The sequence below is a fragment of the Molothrus aeneus genome, chromosome 33 (assembly GCF_037042795.1).
Source record: "Molothrus aeneus isolate 106 chromosome 33, BPBGC_Maene_1.0, whole genome shotgun sequence".
Classification (NCBI taxonomy): Eukaryota; Metazoa; Chordata; class Aves; order Passeriformes; family Icteridae; genus Molothrus; species Molothrus aeneus.
In genome coordinates this window covers 711,578-739,434 of record NC_089678.1, presented here as the reverse complement: position 1 = coordinate 739,434, position 27,857 = coordinate 711,578, and the positions used below count along the sequence as shown (strand labels likewise).

General features: G+C 43.4%; 2 protein-coding genes across 5 annotated transcripts in view; one reads left to right on the top strand and one right to left on the bottom strand.

Moving 5' to 3' along the window:
• AIDA (axin interactor, dorsalization associated) overlaps positions 1–7,472 on the bottom strand; it is a 43,652-nt gene extending 36,180 nt beyond the window's left edge. The window contains exons 1-2 of the mRNA XM_066568489.1: positions 7,246–7,472; positions 4,388–4,457 (exon numbers count right to left, since the gene is read on the bottom strand). Coding sequence (XP_066424586.1) covers positions 4,388–4,457; positions 7,246–7,355 — 180 coding nt within the window. The 5' untranslated portion in view covers positions 7,356–7,472. The remainder of the gene's footprint in view (positions 1–4,387; positions 4,458–7,245) is intronic.
• Positions 7,473–7,735: 263 nt separating this feature from the next.
• BROX (BRO1 domain and CAAX motif containing) lies at positions 7,736–27,652 on the top strand. 4 transcript variants are annotated; one of them, XR_010785223.1, is made up of 14 exons: positions 8,244–8,343; positions 9,685–9,815; positions 10,436–10,542; positions 12,063–12,159; positions 13,455–13,550; positions 14,199–14,271; positions 14,616–14,721; positions 15,254–15,343; positions 16,078–16,163; positions 17,469–17,550; positions 18,583–18,733; positions 20,140–20,299; positions 20,755–21,678; positions 26,957–27,652. XR_010785223.1 is itself a non-coding variant. In XM_066568491.1 (13 exons), exons 2-13 carry the CDS (start codon positions 9,715–9,717, stop codon positions 20,839–20,841), a joined length of 1,236 nt encoding a protein of 411 aa, XP_066424588.1. In that variant the 5' UTR covers positions 7,736–7,759; positions 9,685–9,714; the 3' UTR covers positions 20,842–25,160. The 4 variants fall into 4 exon arrangements, 3 of the variants coding, with proteins under 3 accessions (XP_066424588.1, XP_066424589.1, XP_066424590.1); XM_066568491.1 differs by lacking the exons at positions 8,244–8,343; positions 26,957–27,652 and adding an exon at positions 7,736–7,759 and having other exon boundaries at positions 20,755–25,160; XM_066568492.1 differs by lacking the exon at positions 26,957–27,652 and having other exon boundaries at positions 8,188–8,283; positions 20,755–25,160.
• The last annotated feature ends 205 nt before the right edge of the window (positions 27,653–27,857 follow it).

Sequence of the window (27,857 nt, the reverse complement as noted above, 5' to 3'; positions counted from 1 at the left end):
ATCTGGAAAAACATATCTGCAAAGGTAGATTCTTAAAGATGAAGGTGTGAAATAATGGGTAAAAGAAAGGAGTCCACAAGTTCCCTAGGGAAGGGACGGGAATCTCTGAGGTTTGACTATAGCTCCAGCATTTGCAAAAGTCCAGCTGTTCCAATGGTTTGAGTGTTGACTGCTGAGCAAAAAGCATGCCCATTCTCTGTGAGATCAAAACTCCTCCACTTGCACAAGAGGGGTATGAGTTTGCAGGGTACCAGCACACAGTCTCCATGCCCCACCACAGAACCAGAACATGTAAACAGATTTTCACCTGGCTCTGCCCCTCCTGGTATCTTGCAAAGCGCACACCATAAATGAGGTCTCAGAAGCACTGCTCAGCCCCTATCTCCTATGTCAATTCACCAGTAAATTCAACAACTCCACTATTCCCTATCCTGCAGATTCATAACTGTGTGTTCTGAAAACTGCCTGGACTAGCAACCCCCTCACAGAACAAAGAGCAGTACAAAATATGTGTCCTCTGGCTCCTGGGAGCTGAAGTGCAATAATGGCTCTAGAAATAGATTAATTTAAGAGAGTTTGGGAGTCTTAAATAATAAAGAATAGGTTTTATATGGAATCTATTGAAATATGGCAGGCTCCCAGCAGGCATTATTCATAACTATTTCTTTAAGGGACCACACCCAACCCAAAAGTTAAAAATGCAGCTAAACACTGTTATCATTTTCAGCTGCAACTATCCCTGCTGCAAAGGCTCCTTTTTGCAGCAGGGAAAGCATTCTGCATCTCATTAGAAAGACTGAAGCCATAATTAACTTAGCTAGTTTAAAATAGTTTAGATTCAGTTTATTGTAAACTCATGATTAGAATGGGGAAAAGTCAGTTGATCTCGTAGTCAAGGTTTCTTCAGAGGAGTTGCGTAAGGACTGTGCTAACTGTAATGGAGGCAAATATGTTTGCACAAACACAGAGCCAGAGCAGAGCTTGGCTTTAACCAGAGTTTAGGCTGTTAGAAGACCAGTAGTTTAATGAATCATGCTAAGACTGTTCAACAGTGCTTGTATTTCTGCAAGTTATCGTTGCTTCAAAAGCAGGATTTTCTAACACTGACGAAAAATCAGCCTAGCACAGAAACAGTTACACAAGAAGCAACAACTGTGGTTGGAAGAGGGGTTTAAAGGTCACATTTATTGCACAGAGAACTGGGTGAGAGTAACTGTAGCTGGACGCAAGCTGATAGACATAGCCAAACCTAACTGGAACAACTCCTATCACAAAACACAGTGGTTGATCATGAATTTTAGAGAATGGAGGTAAAACAGTGAACAGCAGTGTTCAAAATGTTATGACTGAGGTAAATTCACCAGGAGCTGCATCTCTTAGTATTCCACACATGCTGCCTCTCAGTGATAAAACTGTTGCACAGCCTCTTTATAGCTGTTGAAAGGAGACAAAAGAAAATGATTTGCTGGGTGATCCTGTAAACACAGGATCTGCAGAGAAATGCTTCAATAAAATTCACAATCACTAATGAAGAGTCCAGCACTGTCAATTACCCAAGTCAAGACAGAGAACGAAAAATATGGAATTAAGTCCAGCAATAGTTATAAGATGACAACCCATCACAATTTGAAAACACAGGAGAGAACAACAAAATCTGTAGTCTGCTCTTTCAAGGCAAGTAGCATATAGTGTTTCAAATCTGATTCTTTAGGAGCAAAAATGGGAGATGCAACTATTTAAAAGCCTGAATTCTTACCATAAACAATACATGCATTAGAAGATAAATGATAACTGGCTCACAGGATGACCAGGAAAGAAACTGGTGGTATCTGTCAAGTATTCTTAGATTAACAGATTGTATGATCACATTAGCAAGTAACACACCATCAATTTTTGTGTGGCCATATCTGCACTGAAGCACCACCTGTGATGCATGAAATAAACCCAAATGTGGTAAAAGTTCATACAGACAGATAAGGATGAGGATTTGAACCTAGTCTTGTCCTTTCCCTGCAGCTGTACAGAAAGTAGCATCCCCTAGCTACAGAGGAATCACTGCTGAAACCCACCTTCTCTCCCAGGGTAGGTCATGTAAGAAACGATGGCCTCACAACAATTCTCGGCAGTATTTATGGTCCTTTGGAAAACAGCTGACTGAAAATCTACCAAAAAAACTGCACTGAGGGTAGATCAAGCAAGTGGAAATCATAATCAGCTTCATGGCCTTTCAATCTACAAAATTCTGCATGTAGCCTTGGCCAGTTACATCAGGTAAGCAAACCCTGAAGGTTACAGAGTCTTCCACAGTAAAATTAAAAATAAAAAAAAGTGTCTCTTGTATAACATACAGAGCCTCAGCATGCTGGTGGGTGCACTGGCAGGAGAACAGCTGAGCAAAAGTTACTGATTTGTAGCTGATTTTTAGAAGGGCAGGGGGAAAGAAGATAGATTTCTATTTAATCAAAATGCTTACAAACCCAGTACGCACCAAGCCCTCCAGCCACATGCCATGTGAATGATATTAGTGATGACAGTAATTAGTCATACTGACTAGATATGATATACTGGACGAGCTCCTGCAGAAACAGGGAAGACAAGCACAGCAAGGAGCTTTACATCAGAGATTTTGCTGTGCAGAGTTTTAAGTGCTTTTTTTAAGCAACAGCAAAACTCCACTCATATTCTCTTTTTTTTTTTTTTTTTTTGTGACTAGCATTCCTCATGGTAGAGGAGATAAAGTGTTCTTTCAACAAAATGTTGGGGAATTGGTTTGTGCACGTGGCTAATGAAACAGGCACTGCTACTTGATAAACAGACTCAAAGATTCAGTGCATCAGGCACATAATGACTGGCAAAAACCAGCAAGTGATAAAAATGCCATCCTCTTTTAAAAATTATTTCAGCTTTAGAAACAGGTATCACTCTGCTAGGATGTAAAACCACCACCCATTACTTTTTTCTTTTCAGAAGACTGTTGCCTTAAGACATGACAGCACTTGGGCATGAAACATCTCCACTTCCTGAGCCCCCCAGGCCTTCCCTCATGGCTGACCTCATTCACTTCCACAATCTGGTTCAAGGTCTTTTTCATAAGACTCAGGGAACATCTGGAGGCAAAGCCCTGTGCGGTTATGGTTCCCATACTCACAGGAGATGATGTCTCCAGAAGTGAGATTAACAGCTTCACCTTCATGAAGTAACTACATTTTCAAAAGTCTCCACAGGGGGGAAACACACACTAAAGATGACTCTAGCTGAGAATGATGGAGAAAGTTACCAGCAAGGGAGGGAGAGCAGAAGCATTCAAGGAATAAACAGCTATCCAACATTAACAAGGTTCTCATGGCTTACAAATCACGAAAAGTGGGCTAAATTCTTCTCCAAAATTATGGCTCCATTTAAAGCAATCGTGAGCTTTATCATCTTTGCAGAAGGTAAGCAGAACATGGAAGACCAGGTCTTTGCTTTTCATGTTGATACACATAAAGGAAACAGCTACAAACCTCTCTCAGAGTCTATGTAAAGATGCATTTCTTTGAGCTTCTTTACACACATCAAGTTCATCTCTAATTTCTGTAGCCAGCACCTGTTTTCAGGACTTACATTCCTAAGCACAGCTTCCATTGCTCTTGCATCCTATTACCATTGGTGAGACTCTGAGCTAGCAAATGTCAATTTTCAGGTAACAGCATTGCTCAAACAAGTGATTTTTTAACATGAAAATCTGGAAATATACATCTCTAGTTTTTTATTCCTAAGAAAAATGTGCCTTTATAGAAGACAAGGAACTTTAATAGGGCCTCATATCTCAAAAGATTTTATTTTGCAGTAAATGCTTGAGTGCATGAGTCCACTTAAATCCCATCACAGAACTGCAGTAGTATGTTGCTGAGACAAGAAACAGCCTTTTCAACTGAGGGGAGAGAGGGAGGAGTAAAGTAATTTCAATATTTTGAAAGATTATAAACAAATAACATTCTAAGAGATTGCTAGGGAGTATTCTGCCAGGACCCTTCCCTGTCAGGTGTTACATGTTAAGCTTTCATCCCCCTCACACACCCTCAGTGTCTGCAGTTCAAGATGTTTTGCATTCAGAATTCGACGTAAATTGTGCTAATGTTGAATAAGTAAGTTATCAAACATGAATCCAAAAAAAAAGAAACACCCAGGTTATGAAAGACACTGGCCAGCATTCCTGACATTCGATAGCACAGCAGAGCACCCCTCACATCTAATGACAGCAACCGTTTTAGCCACGCTGGGCTCTGTTGCTGTTTGTGTACATTGAGGGAGGAAAAAAGGTCTCTTAAGGCTCCAGCCTGCAAGATAAAAAAACATAACACACATCAACATCTATGAGTCAAGCTCCTTGTCTCACAGTACTCACCTTTTGATCTTCTGTGAATTCCGAGTTGTTGTGCTGAGACTGTGCCTCTTTCTGGAGGTGCCTGGCTAATCTGGATGGGGGAAAAGAAAATTGTAAAGTAGGAACACAACACAAACACACACACCCCAGCTCCAGAAAATGTGTCAGCCAAAAGGTTCACAGACTGCTGCTCCAAAGAGGTTTGAGTTGGTTTTGCAGTTGTGTTTTTACTTTGTTTTTGTCTTTTGAATCAAAGTTTTCTGTAGCCATGGTAGTTCATACTTAAGAAAAAACCCCAGAAGGTGGACAAAGTGTGCAACATTAGGCAGGAAAGACTAATGCATCATGAAAGGAGAACAGGTAAGACGGTCATTATAGCCAACAGCCCCTTTTACAGGCACTGACTTTTTTCCTCTCACAAACCCCTTATTTTACGATAACAAACCACAGCCCCTGTGAAGACCCACTGTGGTGCAATCCCACGCGCATTTTCCGGGAGAGGCTGAGGCAAGTGAGATGCCAGGGGGCTCAGGTGAGTACACCCTAAGCCATGGCACACACTCTCCCAGCACTGGAAGCCAGGCACAGGGCAGCTTGGCCTGGGCTACTGGGGTGGATCTACTCACATTTATGCCTGTCAGCATCACAGGCGGAGCACAAACCTCACCCCTTGTCATCACCAAGGCAGGAATACCAAGGGGTTTGGAAAGTAATAGTAAGCAAACAGCTCAAGAAAGCAAAAAGAAGCTAGAGGAAAGCTATGGGAAGAGTTACAGTTTCCATCCTGAGAGGAAGGAGAATATTAAACAAGCAAAACCTCTGGGCAATTGTTGCCATTCCTTGTAAATAATTTTTTACAAGCAGAGGGAGAGGGAGGACAGGGGTTGAGGGGAAACCCAGGGACATCACAATAGGCTTCCTCCTGGAACCCCACAAGTTTGCACTGTGAAAGGGACTCTGCTTCCCTCCACCACTGCTGTGGGCATTGGCCCAGCTGTAGGAGGGGTTTATAAAATATATACACCAAGATGCATCCGGCAGAACAAATTGTTGTCAAAGCCACAGGAACAAAAATCAGAATTCAATTTCTTTGCTCTTCCTCAAAATCAGCTCACAAAAAATTCCCATACTGACTGAGGCCACTGTAGCTTTTAACTCTTACCAGGAAAAACACAACCAAACAGGATGAGGTAACTGCACAACTTGGTGGTATTGTCCCACTTCAAAAATGGAGAAAGACTGGGGCTGAGAAAAGACAAAAAGCATAAACATACTTGAACCCAAAAGTACACTCCTTGCCTACTGCCCTGCCCTATGATACACAGGGCACAGAGAAAGAGCATTGTAAAGTAATGATTTAAGAAAACAGATTACCATAGCAGCAATATGCCACCCACAACAGGCAGCATCACAGCATTAACATTTCTGCAAGCATCACTAACACAATCCTCTTTCCATTTGTCACTAATACAAAAAATCCACCCTAACCCAAATGAATGCATCTGGCATTCCCCTTGAAGTTCATTCAAAGTTACATGAGACCAAATTCCATGATGGGGACATTTAACAGGAAAGCCACTGCTGACAGCTCGAAGGTTTCCTGCATGAATAATCACCTAAATGATTGACATCCACATAAGGGCAGTTAGTAAAAATATCTTATTTTACTTTTGATGATTCTTTTTGTCTGCTGAGATACAGATCTGGAAGAGAACTTCTTTTCATCTCTCTGCCAAGGTTTGTAGAGTAACAGCCTGCCCTACTCTAAAGGCCATCAGCAAACTGCATATCAGTGAACTTGCAGTGAGAAGTAACACTTAATTCTTCCTGGTGAGTGAATGAAATGATGAGATTACAGCCTCTCCTGACCACCCGGTACGTGGCCAGCAGACCAGTTACTCTGAATGACAACTGAACTGGCAACCAACGTGGTTAGAACCCAACTTGTCCTGAACAGTGCTAAAAGATGCAGGGAGATCTCTTCAGCTGACTTTCTCTGGGCAAACAAGTGTGAACCCTCTTGTCAACTTCCAGAAAATTCACCATGAGAAGCCTGGCCTGAAATACTGCAATCACAAAGAAATAATTTTCATTGTCATGGCAAATGGAGTAGTAGGGAAGAACATCTGACTAAAGGTACCAGGTGCATTGCCAAGGAGTCCATCATCAGTGCCCTGTAGCCAATGGATGGTGCAGTCACACCCTGTGCCAGCCAACCTGACTGGGGCTGCCAAGTTCCCCAACCTGGTTCCATCTCTCCCAACCTGGTTCCATCAGGGACACAATGCACAAGCATGCAATGGACCCCTTTTCATTCTGACCGGTTGTGTGGAGTTTTTTTGGTTAAGGCTGATACTTAGGCAGCCCATTTACCAGGTCACTCCATTGCCACAAGCAAGGTGCCAGGGCAACACGATGATGGGATGGGAGCATCCCGGTCCAGTGGTGCATCGGAGGCTCCATCAACGAACCATTCCGGCAGCCCGCGCTCTCAAAATCACAGCCTGGTTTGGGGTAGAAGGGACACTAAAGGTCACCTTGTTCTATCCACTGCCACGGGCAGGGACACACCTTCTACCAAAGCAGGTTGCTCCAAGCTCCACGCCGGCCGCTGCCGACCTCCCAAGAGAGCGGGACGGCCGGCTCCCGCCTCGCCCCCCGGCCAGGCACCCCCCGAGGGAACTCCTCGGCTCCTGGCCCCGCGCCTTGGGGAAGGGCCAAAGCCGCCAGCGGGGCCCCAGGGGCGAGGGGGCCGCGGCCTGAGTACGGCGGGGCTCCCTGCCCTGCCCTGCCCCGCCCCGCCCTGCCCTGCGCCGGGGCCGCTCCTTCACCCCGGCGCCTCGCCCGGGACTCCGGGGCCGTGCCGGGCCCGCACTCACATCTGATACTCGTCGATCGCCTCCACCAGCTGCCCCCAGGAGTCGAAGTCGGTACCCTTCCTGAAGCTGGCGCCCCAGCGCTGCAGGAGGCTACGGGCCGCCTCCGACATAGCCCCAGCGCTAGGGCACCATGCTCACCCCGCGCCGGGGCACCCACAGCGCCGTACAGCCGCTCCCGCCAGTCCCGCGCCACCGGCACGGCACGGCACGGCACGGCACGGCACGGCACGGCACGGCACGGCACGGCACGGCACGGCACGGCCCCGGGACACCCGAGCGCGGCGGCGCCTCCCGCCTGCACCGCCCAGCCGCGGAGGCCGCGGAGGCCGCGGAGGCGGCGCCGGCCGCGCCCGCCCGCGCCATCACTATCGAGGCGAGGGCGCTACTTCCGCCCCGGTACCTGTCATGGCGCCGGTCACGTGCGCACGGGCGGGGCCCGGGCGGGGTCGCTCCGTTCCTCCCTTCGCTCCTCCCTCTACTCCCGGCCGAGCCGCCACCACAGGCCCGCCCCCAGGTAAGCCCCGGCGCCCCCCTGCCGCACTGCAGGCGACTTTCGCCTCTCGGGAGGGCCGGTGCTGTTGCTGGTTTGCTGGCGTCCCGGCTCCTGTCGGTGTTGGTGGCGTTCGAGGGTCCTCCCCGCGGGAGGACTGTGGGCCCCGGCCGCGCCGGCGGCCGCTGTCCTGGGGGGACGCCCTACACCCGTAGGGCTGTTGTTGGCGGCGGCCCAGGGCGAGCGGCGGGGTCGATGCGATCGGCCGTGATCGATGCGATCGGCCGTGATCGATGCGATCGGCCGTGATCGATGCGATCGGCCGTGATCGATGCGATCGGCCGTGATCGATGCGATCGGCCGTGATCGATGCGATCGGCCGTGATGGGGCAGTGCCGTCGGCTCTCGGCTGGCGCTGCCTGCGGCAGCGTGCGCGTGACGCACCGCTGGGAGCGGCGGGGCCGGGCCGGGGTCCCGCGGCCTCGAGATCCACTCAGGGACCGTTCCGGGCCGGGCCGTTGCACCGCGGGGACAGCAGTGCTGCGCAGGTGGGCGGGCACGGCGCGACAGCCGCTGGCCTGACGGACAAACCCCGAGAGGTGCCGGCGGTAAGCGTGGCGCGATAGATGCCGGCGTGATGAACGAACCCCCTGCTCGGTCTGGGGGATCTGGGCTGTGCCGGGGAATCTGTGCTTGGCAGATCTTCTTGGGTCTCTTTTGGTTTTGTTTGTTTGTTTCTCAGCAAAGCTGTAGAGTGTTTTTATAGGGATGAACTGAAGGGATTCCAAAAGGACCAGGGGATGATGGAGGTCCTAGGGGGCCTCTGTTCCAGCGTCCTGCTCAGGGCAGATACAGCTCCGAGTTCACACCAGGAGCTCGGGGCTTTGTCCCATGAGGTCTGGAAAACCTTTGAGATGGAGAGTACACAACTTGCTTCTCAGTTTTTCTGTCCTCATGGTGACGTTTTACCTCCCATGTTCAGGGTGTGTCCAATATGTTCCATCACCCCGCACTGCTGTTGTAAAACTCACTGCAATGCTTGTGTTATATTTGGCTGCTGAAATTGAAGCGAAAGAAAAGAGAGAGTCGGCTTTATCTCTGCCCTCCCAGCCTTCCCGGTCTGATACACGTGTATAAATAGATCCATGTTTTTAGTCAGGGTTTGTGGTTGCAGGTTCATGTATACCAAAGGCTGCCACATAAGCTATTCACAGATGGATCAGGCACAGTATAATGATCTCAGTGAATTGAGATTTAGCCTGGAAAGGAGGAAGGAGTCTCACAGGTGACCTTATCACTCCCTACAATTCCCTGAAAGGAGGTTGTGGCAAGCTGGGGATCAGCCTCTTCTTCCAGGTATCAAGTGACAGGATTGGAGGGCTCTGCCAAGGGAGGTTCAGGTTTTATATTAAGAAGGATTTCTTCACAGAAGGGGTTGTTAAACATTGGAATGGGCTGCCCAGGGAGCTGGAGGGCTTTAAGGAAAGGCTGGACATGTCATGCTCTAGTTGTCATGGTAATGTTCTCACAAAGGTTGGGCTTATTAATCTGAGGGTATTTTCCAACCCAATTGATTCTGTGATTCTGAGATATTTCTCATGTAATTTACAGATATGTTCAGCCTTATGCAGGAGGTAACAAATGTGGAGGTTTTTTTCCTAGCAATGTGTGTGCTCACATAGAGTAAAGTAGGTGGTAGCTTTTTGCCTAACTTAAAATTGTTGCCTCAGAAAGCATTTGTATTTCAAGAGAGTGTAATTCTCACACAAAGCACATGGATAATGAGCACGAGGCATGTGGAAGCTTGGCATTTCAAATGGGGAAAAAAAAAGAAATTAATTTCAAATTATTTACATTTGGAATATCTTTTTGCAAGCAGAGGACCAGGACATGTGCAGCACCTCAGATGTACCTGTTCCTGCAGCTGTTCTTTCCTTTCCACTCCTTAGATTTGGCATAAACACCACTGCAGGAAGAAAATGACCCACTGGTTCCATCGCAACCCTCTGAAGGCTACAGCTCCTGTTTCATTTAATTTTTATGGGGTAGCCACCACTCCAGCTGCAACAAAGGTTTGCAAGTAAGTGTACTTGGGACTAGCTTCACTCTGCCTCTTGCAGTTTGTGGAACATCCTTCAAAGTAATGGTTGCTCTTCAGTTTTTGAGCTGAAGATGACTAGAGATGTGTAGGCAGGGAGGCAGTAAGACACTGCTAACACAGAACGTTTGCTTACAGAGAATGAATTCTCCAGTCTCTGAGTGCATAGCAAGGCCAATTACAACAATGCAGAGGCAAAAGACTAAACACTTCATTGTCTTTCTGATGACTGTGCATTCCTCTGTAGAGGATTGCTTAATTTCCATAAGTGGATAGGGCCCGACTGTTCTGTTGTGGATAGGAATGTAATGAAAAGGGATCTCAGCCTATTTTGCTGATCTATTCTTATCTCTTCATCTCATCATCCCATTCTAATGTCAAAGAATGTTCCTGCTTGTTGCTTCCCTTTCCTCTCTGTGCACCCAACCTCTTGGTAGGTAAAGGCACAGTTATTTTAGTTAGTGTTAGAACAGTAGATTGAGTACTGATTATTCACTCCTGTGGGTCCAGTCATATGTATCCAGAGGAGAAAGGAAGATTTTTCTTTATTGGTACATTTTTAATAGGATTTCTTAGGGTTTTTTTTTTCTTCTTTCATTTAGTGACTTGCGGTTGTCTCGAACACAGCTATTGGAGCTGTTTACAGACTCAAGTTGTAATCCAGAAATGATGAAGAATGCAGCTGACTTCTACTTCTCACTCCTGCAAGGTAGGGAGATTTATTAGCAGTACTATTAATTTATCAAGAGAAGTATCAGTTCAATTTTAATGGCATTTCTCAGAATGTTAATTGTGCTGATCTCCCATAAGGAAGCTTTGCGCTTCTCAGGAAGGAGAGTATTTTCATGTATCTTCATGGGTTCTGTGCTTGATACCAGTGCTGGCTGCTCACCAGGCCCCTTCTCCAAGTTTCAGTATCCTTTGTGACCCTGCCAATACTAAGTGCTGGCAGCCCTGCCCTCCTACCTTTAACCTAATTCTGCTTCCTGTTGGAGGAGAAAACGTATTTGTCTTCTAGGTGGTGGTGAGTTGCTCCCTAAGTATCAATTGAGTCTATTTATTTGTATATTCCATTTAGTATTCAGTGTAAACTGCTGGTTTGTCTAATACTAGACCATAGACTTGTTGCAAGTTTACCTTCTACTGCTGCTTATCTTAGGTGTGTATATATATGTAGGTGCTCATTAGCATGGTATCTGCATTTTCAGTAGATGGTTCAGCTGTGCTGACACATTCCTTTGAAACCTTCCTTCTGCCAATATTTGGGTAACTCTCTCTTAGCAGTCAGGCGCTCAGCCAGGTTTCTTAGGACTGAGTTTTCAGGAATCAGCTGATTTGTGGAAAGTGGGGTCTTTCAGTCTGTGGGAAGTAAACATTGGTTTAATGAACTCCTGGGAGGGTGTAGGCTAATGTCAGATCTAAAGGTCAGATTAGAGTCCCTGTTGCAACAGCCAAGATTTAGATAGTTTCTTCAGGAAAATATCATGCTTGGCCACTAAAATCTTCTGCATGTGAAAGGAACAAGTATTTTCTGATTTTATAAACATGTGACACACTGACAGGTATAGCCCCAGTAGCTGCTATGGCAGGCTCTTGACCTCTTAAAGTCTGTAAGACCTGATCAGACCAGGGCCCTTCTTCAGCCTCACTAAAATTTCCTGGGCCTGCATATGCTAGGATTTGAATATCCCATAGCATGAGCCTCATCCCACTAACTGCTGTTTTCTGGGCTACTGGACATAAAGAACGAATTTCCTGTAGCCCTGAAGATAGATGATGACTAGGTGAGCCCATGCTTAGAAGCCCTTTTCCCTCTCCCTGTTGACCAGGCAGCTTTTCCTGGAATTTCCTGGTTGGCAGTATGGTGGCAGTGACAGCCACTCACTCACCTTGAACACCCTCAGCCATCCTGTACCTGGGCTAGTCCCACTCCCAACTTGTCACCATATGGGGCGTGCAGAAGTCTGCCAGGTTTTCTTTGAGCAGTCAAGATTCTCAGAATTGAGTTGGTAACATGCTGGGCAAGTAGTTTCCTGGAGTAGCTAGTTGGTTTTTTGCACATTTTGTTCTCAAGATACTGAGGAATAAAAATCCCAGGAAGTAACATGGGGTTTTGAGGGTTTCAGCAAGAAACATTCCTTTATCTATATCTATATTCATATTGATCCATCTCCTTCATTACTAATTTCTGCTTCTTACTTTGAGATTGCCTGTTTTATTATTTCATAGGTTTTATCCTTTCATTGGATGACTCTTCCCAAGAGTGCAAGTTGAGATATATTCAGAATTTCAAGTGGACAGACACGTTACAAGGACAAGTCCCGAGGTGCGTGTGCTTTTCTGGGTGCGGGGTATGCAGCTGCTCTCTGCTGCTCTGTTACACACATGCACAGGCCTGAAGGGAAACAGAAATGCAGCAAAGTCTTGAACACAAAGTAGTTTCTAAAAAGGTGTTGCTGTGTTTTTGGTAACTGCTGTATTGTGTTAGGTGTTCTGAAGTGTGCCTGGTGGCCTTTTTGTTAAGCAGTGAGAATGCACAATAATGGTAGAAGGGTCTGTTAGGTCTCAGTTGATCTACAAACTGAACCTGCAGTTAGCTAGAGCAGTATAAAGAAGAGCCTTGAGGATATTGGTGAGTTGAGCATGGTAACAAAGCACACTGCAGTTTAAAACTTAATTTGGCACTATTGCCTGACCAGGAACTTCTGTGTGTTTGGAGGTTCCAGTGTTGCTGAAGATCTGTTTTTGTTCTTGTCCTCTGAAGCTCTGAATACATGTCCTCTTGGTTCAAACAAACAAATCTTCTGTTTCCAGGAGGAATACAGATCTGTAACCTTCTGAATTACTCACTTGTCTCTTGCTATTGGAGGTAATTGTGTTGTATAATCATGCCTACAAATTTGTCAAGCTTTCGCTAGAAGTGTTTGACCTCCTCAAAGCTTTAATTCCCCATGGAAGAAAATTTGTTGATTAGGACTTTATTCTAATTTTCTCATGGTCATGCACACTTGTACTTGTGCCAACATTACTCTTCCCTCTCCCACATCTTTCTTTTTAAAAGATTTGCTAGTTCCTAAACTAAACTGAGCTTGTGATTGCAAGTTCAGTCTTTTCAAAGACCTATTTGCAGGAAAAAATCCTGCTGTTTGTCTGCAGTTACATAAATAATTGCAATAACATTCATTTGAGAGAGTTGTAATAGACTCTGACTTATTAACTTAGCAGTACAACTTGAAAGTGGACATTCCAGGGCAAGGCTTTCCAAAGATGTGTGACTGAAAAAAAAAAAAAGAGATAGCAAAATGTCAGCCACACCCAAAGCTAAACAAATCTCAAGTTACAGTTTTAAAATAAAAGTTCCCAAAAGGGAAGGGTGGGAATCTGAATGTGGTAGAGTCTAATTATGAGTTCTTAAAGGGAATAAGTAAAAAAAAAAATGTCTCTCTTACGCAGTTCAGAAAAGTAGGAGGTTCAGAATTGGAAATTGTTGACATGATAAATGAAAAATGTTTTATAGAGAGAAGTGTTAACTTTTGCTACGTGAACTATCAGCAGAGAGAGATGTGAGAACAAAACTGAATGCATTAAGTTTTCGGGGGGATTTTGTCTGTCTTTCTGTAGTGCCCAGCAGGATGCAGTGTTTGAACTGGTTTCCATGGGATTTAATGTAGCTCTATGGTACACAAAATATGCATCAAGACTTGCTGGAAAAGAAGAGTAAGTGGTTTTCTTTTCTTAACAATTCTGCTGTAGCAATACTCCACCAAAGATTTAGCAGGTTCTGGGGGTTGCCTGCTATCAGAAATGTCCAGCTCAGGCAGAGGAGTTCCCGGAGGCAGTTGGTCTTTTCACACAAGCACTTCAATCCCTTCTTGCCTCTGTAAACCGAGTGCAGTAGTACTACATGACTGTGATACAGACAAAGTGTTAGTTGTGAATGAACCCTTCATCAATCCCCCTCTAAATGTCCAAGTAGAAAACTGAGATTCTTAACATCACAGCTCTGCTGACGTTTAACCCTACAGACCTCTAAATCCTTGGCTTCTAACACTGAGGTTGGCTTTTACTTGAGAGTCATCACAGGATCTTACATTTCTTTTCTTTCAAGCAAGCTCTATATGATTATTTCATGATTGGACATTGTAAGAAACTTTTTTATTCTGAGGGTAGCACAGCCGTGGGATAGGTCACTTAGGGAATTAGTGGACTCTTGATTCTTGAAGGATTTAAGGTTCATCTAGACAAAGCCATAACTGACCTGATCTGCTGTTGCAAAATGTGGTGCCCCAAAGCAGGAGGTGGCACTAAATGACACTTAGAGTCCCTTTCTAACTATAATTTTACCAATTCATTCTATTTTCTCAGTATAACAGAGGATGAAGCAAAAGACGTTCACCGCAGCTTGAAGATAGCAGCTGGGATTTTTAAACACCTCAAGGTAGAAGGGCTTTCTTTGCTGTCTGTTCTTCAAGGTGTCTCCAAATACTTGACTTTTTGTCTTAGAGGCCTTTGCTGTACACACATACCTGAGAGCACCTGAATGATGCAGGAAACAGAAGGGTGTTAATATGTTGTGGTACCCCTCAATCCCTGGAACTCATTCCCAGTGGCACTGGAAGAGTGGTTTGTCTGTTGGCCCATATCATGTGCTACATGTGCTGTCATGTGCTGTCTTGGGACCTTCACTCAGTGTGTCCCATCCATTTGGGCATGAAGCACTTGTTTTCTTGTTTTGCACTGGTTTTGGGCCTAAACTAACTCTGAGACTTGCTTTGTATTCAGGAAAGTCACATTCCAAAATTGATTACACCTGTGGAAAAGGGAAGAGATTTAGAAGCTCGACTTACAGAGTCCTACATCATACAGTGTCAAGCTGAAGCTCAAGAAGGTATCTTCAAATATACATTGGTTGGCTGTGGAAATGACTCTTTGTGGGTCACTGCTGTCTCATGAATTCTGCTTGGCAGCAAGGCCATGGGTTTTTTATTCTCCTAAAGTAATGTGGCATAGTGGGGCAGGTTGCGAAATGCCAAAAATCAGTCTGATATTAGAATTGTAATATGGAATATCTTTCACTTGGGAAGAACTTGTGTGTGGCACTATTCCTTTTTCTTATTTCTTCCTTTCATGCAACCCTTTCACCACCATGCTTGCCTAACAGACATTCCCAGCTCTTTTACTTTAAAATATGTGCAGCTTCTGTTTATTAGCTACTCTTAAGGCTAAATTCCTTCCGTTTTTATATTAAATTGGAATCATTCTATCCAAGAAACAATCTGTCTCTATTCTGCTGTTTGCTTGACTGCACAACATCTATTTTCTGTTCATGCAGGGGTTTTAAAACCCTAAATGCCTCTGCTGATTTGATGTGATGGGACATTTCAATTAAACTTAAATCATGGTGTGGAACTATTTTTCAGTGACAATTGCTCGGGCTATTGAGCTGAAACATAATCCAGGCCTAATAGCTGCTCTTGCTTATGAAACAGCCAACTTCTACCAAAAAGCTGGTGAGTGTCTTGTTTTGTATCCTTAGTGACTAAATTTATACACTCTTGCCAGCAGATACACTTCACCTACCCATAAATTGCAATATTTATGCTGTTCTCAGTGGATGTGGAGTGTGTATTTAGCTTCTATTTAGCACATTTAAGGCTTCAGTTATCAGCATGTATTATGATAAAGCTTTTTGGTTTTGTGGGAATCTTGTTCTATGATAGGAAATGGTGGCTGATGGTAGGAAACATTAGTGAAGGAAAACAGACTAGCAGCATACTAATGGCCTGATGTCAGTGGAGTATGTTCCAGCTGCCTTTGGGCCGCATGTCATGATGCAGAGCATGGAGAGTGGAGTGAGTTCATTATGTACCACCTTCCAGATGACTAAGATGATCTCTGGGCTTACTGAGGTAAGTGGGAGAAGTGCAGAAGTATGGGAGTCACTACTGGAACTTAAACTAGGAACAAGTTTTGAAATGCTGCATAAATATACTTAGAGAATTAGCCATTCAGACTTAGTGGACAGCAGTTTCAGGAATTCTAGGGACAACTGCATGATAGCTATATATTTTTGGTGGTTTTCTCTGGGTTTTTCTGTGCTTTTGCAGGAGGAATTTTTGTCCCTTGTTTCTGGATACTTTAGAGTTAGGATCTAGTGCTAAGTTCAAGAATTCTGGTCTTTTAATGTGTTTGGGGTTTTTCTTTTAGGAAATGTCTTAAGAATTATTTACCTATGTGTTCACAGATCAAACATTATCTAGTTTAGATCCAACCTATGCAGGTAAATGGAGGAAGTACTTAAACTTGAAGAGCTGTTTCTATATGGCCTACGTAAGTACTTTGGGTGGCAGCAGTCACAGCTTGTTGTCTGTCTGCCAAGGGCTGCATAGGGAATGGGGGCTAAGTATTGCCTTGGCTTTCTTTGCATACTGTGAAGAGGAATTGTGCAGTGTCAGTGACATTTGAACTGTTTTTGTGGAGCCAAATGAAATTGCAGCAGTGTGGATTTGTTCTGATCACAGATCTTTAATTGAAGCCATTCAGGTTGAGCATAATGGTGCTCTCTGTTATCTACATCACAGTCTGATCCTAGGCGCAGTTCAGAGCTGAGAATCTTTATGAAGGCCCTGAATGAAACTGCATTAAGTACCAAAAGGTACCATTCCAAGAGCTGTCCCTATTTGCCTGATGGATCTTCTGGCAAGTACTGCAGTGCCCTTGAGATCCTCAGCTGCTCAATTTGCCGTGTCTTGTAGCCTGCCACAGCATGTAATCTTTTTTATACTGTACAAAAGGCCCAAGCTAAGCAGTTTACATATTTGTCTTTCTCTTAGGCTGAACCTGTAACTAAAATCTGCTTGCCTTATTAGCAGGTTTGAGAGGTGAGGGAGGGTAAGAGTTGTGGTACTTCTCCTTTTTTTAAATTTGAGTGATCTGGGCAGTGGTAGATTTAGATAGATTTGTAGTGTGAGAACAGACACTAAAGGAAGGGGGGCAAGATGGGCATTTGTTGATGGGATTGTTCCTTCTCCTGTTGTGTGTACTAGTTAAACTCAGCTCCTGATAATAGATAATAGGCAATTCAGTTTTCACTGGAATACAATACCACCTTCAAGCACAATCGACTTTTTGGGGGTGGAAAAGTTATTTGGACTATGACAAAATATCTCGGACAGCAGAACACCTCATCACCTCACCAGATTCAGTGATGTTTGTTGCAGATGGAGTTTTTGGGTGTTCAGGTAGTTTTAGTTTTCAGTCTTAGCTTTGTAAACTTGCCTGGGGTTCATTCTCTTTCTGTGCTGGGGCTTGATGCTGCACACTGCTGCGGTGAGAGCTTGGAATGGCCTGTGTAGCAGTGCTTCAGGTCAAACAGCTCTGTGCAGCTCAGTTACTCTTGGCTAGAGCTGAGACAGCTCCTTTCATACTAAGTGTTCATGGTTCTGGTTTGCAGTGTTCATGTTGAACTGCATTAATGGCTCAGCGAATGCTGCTTTGACTTGGATTCCCCAGCTGTCAACTATTTGCAGGGAATGGCAGCTTCAAAGAGCTGCAGCTCCTGTAGGGAGCAGGAGGAGGGGATTGGTGCAGGAAGTGCCCAGGGATGTTGGTAATGATTTTGTCCTCTTCCATCAGGCATACTGTTACCATGGCCAGACTTTACTGGCGAGTGATAAATGTGGGGAAGCAATCAGATCTCTGCAGGAATCAGAAAAATGTAAGTGTGGTTGAGACTGGAGTACAGGGTCTGATGGTGCCATGCCTGTTCTGTTTTGCTGTATTGTGTTAATTTGCTCTCCCATAAAGATTTTATCTGTCACCTGATGGAAATCCAGCACATCTTTGAATAGAGACAGTGTATTTTTATTTTTTTTTAATGGTCTTACCAAATACTGTCTTTCATAACATTTCTGCAGGAAATTTTCATCTTCACTTCTTAGCCTGGCTTAAAGACTGGCTTTGAGCTGCCTGCAGTATACAGTATAAAAACCCATAAGGATCTGGTCATCCTGTTTTGTGGTCTATATGTTAGAGTAGTGCAGCCATTTCTGCTTTGGAGGTTAAATAGTAAATCTAGATCTTGCTTGTTTATTTTTAAACAGATTTCAGTAACTTATTTCTTTTCTATTCATTTGAAAGGTATATTCAGGGAAGTTTGCAGTAGTTCAAGGTCTTCTGCCCAGTCTTCTCTCTTCAAAGCTATTTGAACCCCATTGGCCTGCACTGCATAACTTTACTGCAATGTATAAAAAATGCTCAAATCTTCAAAGTGGAAACTTTAATATTAGTTTTAAAAATAAATTGGAAAATTATTAAGAACAAACTAAGTTGGATTTCTTGGAGTAAAACAAATACTGTTCAGCTGTTCAGAGAAGAGTGCTTCTTCTCCCACTCCATATCAGTTATTCTTGTTTGGTTTGGGGCATCAGCTGTGTGTGGACACCTTCATGCCCTCTGTTTTTCCCTACCATGTGGCACAGTTCTTAGGCTTATTGTTGCATTTTGCCCCACACATAAGAATGCTTTCCTGCATCTTCCCACCCAAAAAACTATCTTTTTCTTTTCCTGTTCCTAGTCACTTGTTGGATGCAGTAAATCTTGGCTGTCTTTGAACTGGTTTGGTTTTGTTTCTAAGAAGAAAGAGGCCTGACTGGATTCTGGTGTCTTCTAAGAGTGAAGCACTGTAGGGGAGAACCATGATTTAAGAGGGTCATGTAAATAATTTTTATTTCCTTTCTTTCTTGCAAAGTTTTTACCAAGGCTGAAGCATTGTGCAAAGAATATGGAGAAACCAAAGGGCCTGGGACTACTGCCAAACCTTCTGGACATCTTTTCTTTAGGAAATTAGGAAGTTTGATTAAGAGCACATTAGAAAAATGCCAGAGAGAGAATGGATTTATGTAAGTAATTCGTGGTTGGTACAGCACTCTACATGAAGTGTTATTACCTCTTTTGCCTTAATTTCAGGATGGGATGGTAAATTTTACTCTCCGGTTGTTATATTCCTTTAGAGCATGGCATGTAACTTAAAGATAAATTTGCAATTCTATAATTTTCTCTTGGCAGATTTGCAGTGGGTCTGTGCTGTCCCACTCTGTGTCCTGTGCCGGTTCAGCAAGTTGGGCTGGACTGACATATGGAGAGGTTGAGCAGTTTTCTTCCCTCATTCCTCAGGCACCTGGTAACTTTTCCTTCTGCACAGGACAAAATCTGCAGAAGTTGCTGTGTTGCTCTAATGCTCTCTTCCTGTCTCCTGAGATCTAGTAGGCAAAAGAGGACAGAGGGGCAAGTAGAGAAGACCAGTAGCCAATTCTGCTTTGCAAGCAGGGAAGTCAAAACACAGTACTGCCTTCAGTGAAGATCATGCTTAGGGTGCTAGGAGCTTTACCAGTCCAAGTATAGTTAATATTGTGAATAGGGCTTTCTGTTCATTAATGTCCTTCCAAAAAGGGTTTGGAAATACCAATTTTTTATTTCAGTTGAAAATAATCAAGATTAGTTTGACATTAGAGTTCTTTTCCTCATTTATTTCTCCCATCCTATTACGATTTAGCCTTTCATAATAGGTTTGTTATTTTAATTTTTATAATATTTAAAGACCTACATAGTAGGGCAACTGACTAAATGGAAAGGATGATCAAGTACAGTGAACTGCAAATAGAAATAGAAATGCTCTGCTCTGGTTCAAATACCCCTTGTCAGAGCTTACAACAAAAGCATACTGGAGATTTCAGCACGTCCCTGTCCCTCTAGAACAAAACTTGGAAAGAGAAAGCAGTGACTGTTTTGGAAGAGTTCTGGCAGCACAGGAAGTGAGGTAGAGTGTGTCAGTGTGTGAGCTCCTGCTACCCTGCCAAGGGCAGAGGGACACCCTGAGTCAGGCTTTGCCCTGTAGCCAGTCTTTGGGGGGCTGCTGTGTTGCCATCATCCACTATGGCACATTAGGACTGTTTAGGAAAAGAAGTGTCCTCTTCGTCTTTGGAAAGTACTTTAAATCCTCATTTTTATTTTGAAGGGTTTTTTTGGACTAAAGATGCTCTTCTCATTAAAGCACTGGGAATAATGGATAATAAGTCGGAGAAAACACACCACACGATTAGGGAACAAACAACGATACTAGCAAGGAGTTTCTTTTGTTCTTGTGAACCTTGCTGGCAGAATGCATGTTAGGCAGTGCCTTAATGAAATGGAAGAGAGCAGCAGTGCTTGCCACTGTGAAAACCCAGATTGTTTTGTTTAGAATTGCAAACAAGACTTGCAGAGATGGTGCACTGTATTTTAAATACATTTCTGTATTCTGTTCCAGCTATTTCCAGAAGGTGCCAGCAGAGGCTCCCCAGCTGGAATTGAAAGCAAACTATGGCTTAGTAGAGCCTGTTCCTTTTGAGTTTCCAGCTTTAAACACACACTGGACTCCTGAAACAGTTGCAGCATTTGATCTCACCAAGAGGCCAAAGGAGGACATTGTAAGATAATCCCATGTGCTGTTCTTTCCCTCTGGCCTTATTCTGTGTATCATACAGAGTTAGTTTGGCTCTTCCATAACATTCTCCAGCTCAGTGTAGGAAGCAGACATAAGGCTACCACCTAAACTCATCCTTCTGTTGTGGCAGGGGCAAGTCAATTAACCTCCGCCACACTGCCAGCATCTGGAAAATCAGCTCATTTTTTACCAAGTCCTGTAACGTTGCAGCATGCTAGAGAAAGATTATATTTTAGAAAAGGATTCATTTAAATATGCTGAAACAGAGAACAATTGTCATTTCCCTCTTGCTTGGCGCTTACTCAAAGTCTTCAGCCTTGAAAAGAGAGGAGACTATTAGATTATAACATGTAAAGTTAGCTGTGCATAAATACTGTGCAGACACAGTGGTTTGTACTTCTGGTATTTAGTTGGGTTTTTTTTTCTTCTTGTTTGCAGGCTAAACCAAAACCAGATGAAGAAGTAAAACCTCTGAAGGAACCAAATATAAAACCTCAAAAAGACAGTGGATGCCAGATTTCTTAAATGCCATAAGTGCTTTGAATTCACTTTGAAACTCTATTCATAGGACTCTGGGGCTTTTGTTCTGATCTCCTTTTTTTGATTCTCCTCTTTTCATTTACAAGGCTAATTGAATTTACCTTTGTTAATATGTGTCTATCTTCCTTAAGATTGTGGTGGATTTCTAGGTGGTTATTTATATCTGACTTATTTTTGGTTTCAGTAGGACATCATAGAATTAGTGAGCTTAAATGTTCCTATTGTGCCTCTAGGGAGTTTCTTTTTGTGGGTTTAGTTTTACCCACAAATAGCAAAGGAAGTATCATGATTGTAATGCTTGAGGGTTTTTCCATTACCTTATATGCTGTATCATGTCCAATTCTGCAAACAGAAGTTTGCATGAACAGTTATATTTATTCAAGTTTTGTCATTCAGGCTTAGCCCTTTGTTGTGTCTGAATTCACCGAATTGTAGTGAGAGAAGAAAATCTGGGTTTGGATTATAACAGTCGTATGGTATTTCACAGGACTTGCACAGGACTTGGGAAACCTCAAGTTCTGCATAACAGGAGCACAATTTATGTTCTGAAACTATTAGTCTCTGTTCTTTCCTCTATAGATTAGGGGTTTTATATCAGAATTTGTAGTAAAGTACCTTAGCTTTGTCTGTCCTTTAATCCAAATCCTTTAGTATCAAAGTGTATGTGAAAGTAATACAGCAAGCAATATGGAAGTGCTTAAAAGCAAAGCATCCCTGTGTCATTTGTGCAGAGTTTCTGAATCTTCAAATCTTTGTTAAGTTCGAAGGCTGCAGGCAGTTCTAATCTCCTGGCACTGGAATTCCTGAAACTGTCATGATAAGGTAATGGATTTGGAAGTAAGTTGCTCAGTTTCCATCTGGGTGGTGTCTATAAGAAGCTATCAGGAGAACAGGGAGGAAAGATGAGCTGAATAGCTGATGGCACAGCTGGGAAGCCAAGCTCTAGATTTCTTTTATGCCCTGTATAAACAGTGTGCTTCTCAGGTTTTGCAGTATTGCACTAAAATCAGCTCTTTCTGAAGAAAACTTGTGAGAAGCCAAGCCCAGTCAAGGCTGAGAAAGAAAGGATTTTGTAGAACTTGCTTCCATTTCTGCCTGCTGTGGAAAATGTGACAGCATTCTTTAGTGCTGAGCACTGCAAAACGCCCTTGACAACAAAAACATCTTTCTGATTCATTGCAAATGCAAAGGTATATGATGCATGTGTTGAAGTTAGAGCCTTGCAATCCCTGGGTACCAGTTGCTGCGCCTCTCTTGGCCTGAGAAAGAAACTGAGCAGCCTGACAGTGTTCACCCTTCCAGCAAACATGATGGCCAATGCACTTACTGTGATGTAAACTGTGAACACATTGCTCGCTTTGTACTCTTTGTTCACCTTACACTGTGCTGTGATTCACTGCTTCTAAAATGCTTAATGGGGCTTGGAGACACTTAGCTTAGAGAGCAAGTGTGTAACTCCTTGAAGGCCTCTGCAACAAAAGCTGCCAAGGAGATTAATAAGGAACTCAAGACTCTTCCTGAGATACTGGACCAAATTACAAAATTTGTTGATGCAAAAGGCAAAGAGTCTTTTAATGCTGGCTATTATGGGTTGATCAAATGCAAACCTCCTTGTGTCCCATGATGGATTTTTCTTTCTGTCAGTTCTGTACATAAAACTAAGTGTAAAGTGAGCTGAATTTCTTTGGAAGAAGTTACTGTTCTGCATGGGCCTAGAGGATAATGAGTATCAAGAAGAATACATACCTGAAATGGCTCCATTTCTTCTGGTGCTGCGTGGGGACCTGGTGTATGTTTCATGAAGAGTTACTCAAATCTGTTTCTAACTTGATCGGCTGACTCATTAGACTTCTTGCATTGTTAAAATACCAGCCTAGGTTTTGCCAGAGTAGAGTGTGGAGTTAGTTTTCTTATATAGATTTTAATTCTAAAACTGTATTCCAGTTGTAGTCATCAACATTTGTTCAGCCTGCCCCCTTTAAGGATCAAGATACAGTTAACTCAGTTACACAATCACAATTTTTTTAGCTACTCATTGTTTTTCAGAATTCTTTGTCAATATATACACATTTCAACTGAAATAGTTTTCGTTCTGTGCAGACTAGATTCTGCTTTCCCTCCTCCCTTCATTTTCCCTTCCACCTGCTACAAACTGTAGCGCAGTCTTACCCTCATTTGCTAATGCACTTGTAGGTCCTGGGACTCATTTCCAATTCAGCTTTTACCCATGGGTGGGTTCCTTTAGAGGAATATCTTACAATCAAATTAACAAATCATGACTAAATCATTCCTAAACATTTTGGTAGGAAATATTATTTTATGGACTTGGAATTCTTTGCACGCTTTCTGAAACCGAGCTGTTTGTCTGAATCAAGTTCACTGTAAATAGTTTGGGGTATAACCAAGTGAATTGTGTCAGATGATGACATTACTTAAGCCTAGCTGTGTAATCTCTTGTGCCATAGCTGTTTCAGTAAATATGATGTAGTAGTTTAAAAATAGAATAATGGAACAAATTAATACACTTAACATGTGTTGCTTTTCAAGACAAACTTTGTTTATTTGTAGCTGAAATCCTGTGGCAAACATTGGATGGTTTTGCCAAAAAATAAGAAGCTGGAGACTGTTTAGTTTGCAAAGTAGAGAGAGCTGTGAGGCAATGAGCAGCTTTCTCTTCTGGTTTTGTTGGGTAGTAGCAGGAATTACTGTAAATAAGATGTAGATTAACTGTCCAATATGCTTAAGAATATGAGTGAATGAACTGGGAGTTTCTGTTAATCTGGAAACCCAGCAGCCATGTTCCTTCTATTATAGCTCCCTCTAGTAATTTTTATGAGTGAAGTATTTTGAATGGTGACTTTTTAATATTCTCTTGCTGCAAGAGCCTGTTTTTATGGCCTCTCTCTGGTTTTAGAGGCTCTCATGGCTAAGCCTGCAAATCTTGTTGGTGTAAATAATCTTTAAAAATTTGTGCCCCATCTGAAGCAGGACAGAACTGCAGCCTAATAAAACACAGAGTGCTGGGCCCTCTGTTTTGTGCTTTAAGGAAAGCAGTGATTGTCTTTAATATACTGTAAACCAAACCATGAAGCTTTTTGTAGGATTTCCACTTAAATAGCTTCCTCCATGTATTTAAATACACTTCCTCCATGTTTCATGTTCCTGAGTTTTCAGTAGTTACTTTCCATCCAGCATGTGACATACAGCTGAGGGACTAAACCTGGCCCTTGGATGCTAATGTCTGCCTCTCACTGGATTTGGTAGAGGAGTTTTGCCTGTCAGCCTAGGGATGGTGTTTGGTCACTTAGATGTTCAGCATGGAGCCATGCTGTGTCTGTAACAATGGTAGTTGTCGAGCAGGAAAATGGATCCCTGCATCTGTGTGGAATAGAATAGTAGAATAGAGACAACTTTGCACTTTAAAATTTTCTTGTCTTGCAAATTTGGTACAATACAATATGCTTGTAAATACTCCTGTCATTTTGTTGCACATTTTAGTACTGTGCTATGGGTAAGGTTTTAATGGGAAACATTACTAAAATGTATTTTTAATTGTCTGTCTGTGCTTCAAACTCATGAAGCATATCTCTGCCTTTAGTATTGGGGAGCATGAGAGGAGGCAGTAGCTCATCTGTCTTCCATGGTAATTCCAGGAGGTGAAGACTTTCTATCTGTTGGCTGTGGGGTGAAACATTTCATCCCACCCCTGTGTCTGGTATCTAAACTGATGTTTCAGCATTAACATAAATCCTGTTCATGCCTGTTAATTAGCCCTAAAAAGATTCTGTCTCTAAAGATCACTCTTAAATTACCATAGTAGCATAAGCTGGTTTTCCTTTTTCTGTGTTTTTTTCCTGTCACTGGTCCAGTTGAGGGAGGAATAAAGCACAGTGAGTAAGACTGGCATGGAAAAGCCTCTGGAGTGTGTACCTGTCTCCCAAGTTGTGAGTGCAGTGTAGAGGCCTTTCCACAGTGACCCTTGGCTTGTCTCAGACCTTTCCATGCTGGTGATGCTCTCAAATTCTGCAAAGGTCCCGTGGCAACCCAGGGTATCCTTGATCCGCTTTTTATGTATGGAAGGCCTCCCTCCTTTGGTGTTGATGTCTTCATGGATTACAAGCTTCCAGAAGCCATCCTGTATTCCGAGTAATCCCACTTCAATGGAATCAGCTCTGAGATCACTGACTGAGCAGCCTTACTTTCTGAAGACAGTCACCATGCAATCTTAAGTTTCATAGTTGGAAAATTTGTATATAGCCACGAGTTTCAGAATGCCATTTAAAATAAACAATTTTCAAATATCATGTTTATTTCATTATTTAAAATTTTACACAGAGTAGCAAGAAAGAGGCTCTGTCTTGATTATTACTTTCTGCAATTTAATGCAACTTTGTTATTATAGAGAATACTTAATCCTTGCTTATAGGAAGACTTAAATAAGGGAGATCCATGAATTGGATATTTATGGAAGTAGTAGCTACAATGAAGCATGTGAAGTCCTGAGGCAGGAAGAGAGGAGATGGGCTTTCCAAATTCTTGTTTAGAAAAAAAGAAAGTAATTAGGGAGAATTTCTTATGGCTGTCCAAAATCCCAGTCCTTGCCAAGGTCTGTGACGTTGTGGGATGTTCTATTATACTATGTCAAGGGGGTTATTTGGGAATCACTTCTCTGATATTCTGGATGAAGCCTCTCTACCACAACAGGCTCAGTCTTCCCTGTCTGAACCAGACATGCATCTGCTGCTGTCTCCAGGAGTCCCAGCTGTCTCTCAGAGCCATGTGGTGGTCTTTCATAATTTTGTTTCATGCCTCCAGTCTTTCTGTCTGGCTTTCCCAAAGAAGGACTCATTTGCAATGTCCATGTTGATGGCCTCTGGAATGTAAGGCTGCCCTTGCTTTGTTGAGTTGCTCTCAAATCTCAGGGTCAAGGACCTTGTCCTCTGTGACACCCGGACCCTCTCATCTGCTGGCTGTGCTTTCCCAGTTTCTGCCAGCACCACTTAGTTAATACTTTCTCCCCAAACATTGTCAAAATGTGCATAACAGCACCAACAGAGCCCTCTCGAATGGGTAAAAAATTCCCACAGGACCCTGCTGGAGTGATGGCCACCAAGGGGCAGAAGACCTCATGTTTTCCTGCAGTTTTTCCACACAGCTGCCCAGCACAGACAGTGTGCACTCAAGAAAGCACTGCAGTTTTAAAATGGGAAGAGGTGTCACGAGTTACATCTTCTACATCATTTCATGTGGAACATCTCTGTAATTACGACAGGGGGGCATCCAGGAGTCTGTGCATGCTTGTGACTAGGAGAACAGCTACCTCTCCATTGAGCTCATCACCAAGGCCATGGAGCAGGAGCACTGACAAACAGAGAAGATCTCTTGCCCTGTGTCCCAGCAGCTGCTCTGTCCCAGGGCCTGACAGCCTCTCCAGGGCATCTGCCCTTTGGGAAGGAGAAACTGTCTACATTTCTGTGGGGTTTCTCCGGGGTCGTGGGCTGGGTTTTTATGGCAAGGATTTGAAGTGGGAAGGCAGCTTCTGTGAGCAGCAGCTACCCTCATTTTGGCCAGAGCCTGTTCCAGCCAGCCCCAAGACAGAGCCACTGCTGGCCAAAGTTGTGTCCATCAGCTGCCTGCTCATGGCTTTGGGGAAAAGGCCGTGAGGTGGACAATGAGGCCTTGGGCAGCTGGAAATGTGAACCAAAGTCTTCTCTCCTCTGCACACTGCCCTGCCAGCATGTCCCAGCGAGCTGGGGGTGCACAGGAGGCTGTGAGGGGACACAGCAGAGCAACTGACCCCCAGTGACCAGAGGGATTTCCCACAGCATGTGATGCCATGCTCAGCAATCAAACCATGGGGATGGAGGTTGGCAGGAGCTCCCTTGGCTCAGAAACTGGCTGGGCATCAGTTTGTTGTTTTTCTTGGGTTTCAAGGTTTTTTTCTCCCTCTTCTTTGTGGTTTTTTTTTTTTTTTTTTTTTGGTTTGGTTTGGGTTTTTTGTTTGGTTGGTTTTTGTTTTGGTTTTGTTTTGTTTTAATTTAGTTAAACTGCTTTTATCTCAACCCACCAGTGTTTTTACTTTTCTGATTCTCTCCCCCAGGGCTAGGAAGTGAGTGAGTGGCTGTGTGGTGCTGAGCTGCCAAGCAGGAATAAATCATGATAGCAGTGCCCTGTGCAAACAACATCTGAATGATGGGACACAAGCAGCATCTGCAGATCAGGACTGCGGCAGGAAACAGGAGCTTTAGCTGTGGATATTTAGAAAAAATCACGAGTATGACAAGAAATCTCCACACAGGAAAACATCAGTATTAAAAATGGAGACAGTTACAAATACAGGAATTGTGGTACTCCCAAAGACTGCCAAGTGAGCCTTCCTCTAGCCACATTTAATGACACAACTGAGGTTCATCTGGAGAGCTCAGTCATGGAGTTGTGAATTTGTGGGATAAAACGTGGAACTTTGCCATTTTTGTCTTGTTTGGTTTGGCAAACTGGCAAACAGGACACAGGTGATATATCTCCAAGACTTGGTTCTTACCCAACTCAGTGTATGGCTGTTGCATACACTAACTAGTCTATCAAAACCTGCCGCCAATGGTAAGATTATTTAAAGTGAAGAATATATTAGCTGAGTCTGGCCAGTCTGAGGAGATCAATTAAAAGAGGCTACAGGTTTTCATTGCAAGGTGGTAGATCATATAGCAAGCTGAATGGTACAGAACTGTGTGTGGTGCAACTTCACAGATTAACTTGATTTTATGCTCAAAATTAAAGCTTTCTTCTTGTTTCCATAGTTCACAGTTGGAGTCTGTATCTCTGGTTTGGGACAGTTTGAATTGCAAAAATTTAATTCCTTAGGAAGTTAACGTTTTTTCTTTCCTTTTTAAAAAATTTTAATATGATCGATCAACTTACTTTAAGGATGGATTACCTGGAATGCAGTCAGTACCCAAGCAACAAAGCTGGCACTTAGCTATTTTTTCTCCTTCTTTTAATAC

What these genes read in the sequence shown, in the direction of transcription:
- BROX (XM_066568491.1), top strand. Translation starts at nt 9,715, where the DNA reads ATGACCCACTGGTTCCATCGCAACCCTCTGAAGGCTACAGCTCCTGTT. An exon ending in CAACTTCTACCAAAAAGCTG is followed by an intron (nt 15,344 to 16,077) that starts GTGAGTGTCTTG and finishes ATGTGTTCACAG; the next exon opens with ATCAAACATTATCTAGTTTA. An exon ending in CAGAGAGAGAATGGATTTAT is followed by an intron (nt 18,734 to 20,139) that starts GTAAGTAATTCG and finishes ATTCTGTTCCAG; the next exon opens with CTATTTCCAGAAGGTGCCAG.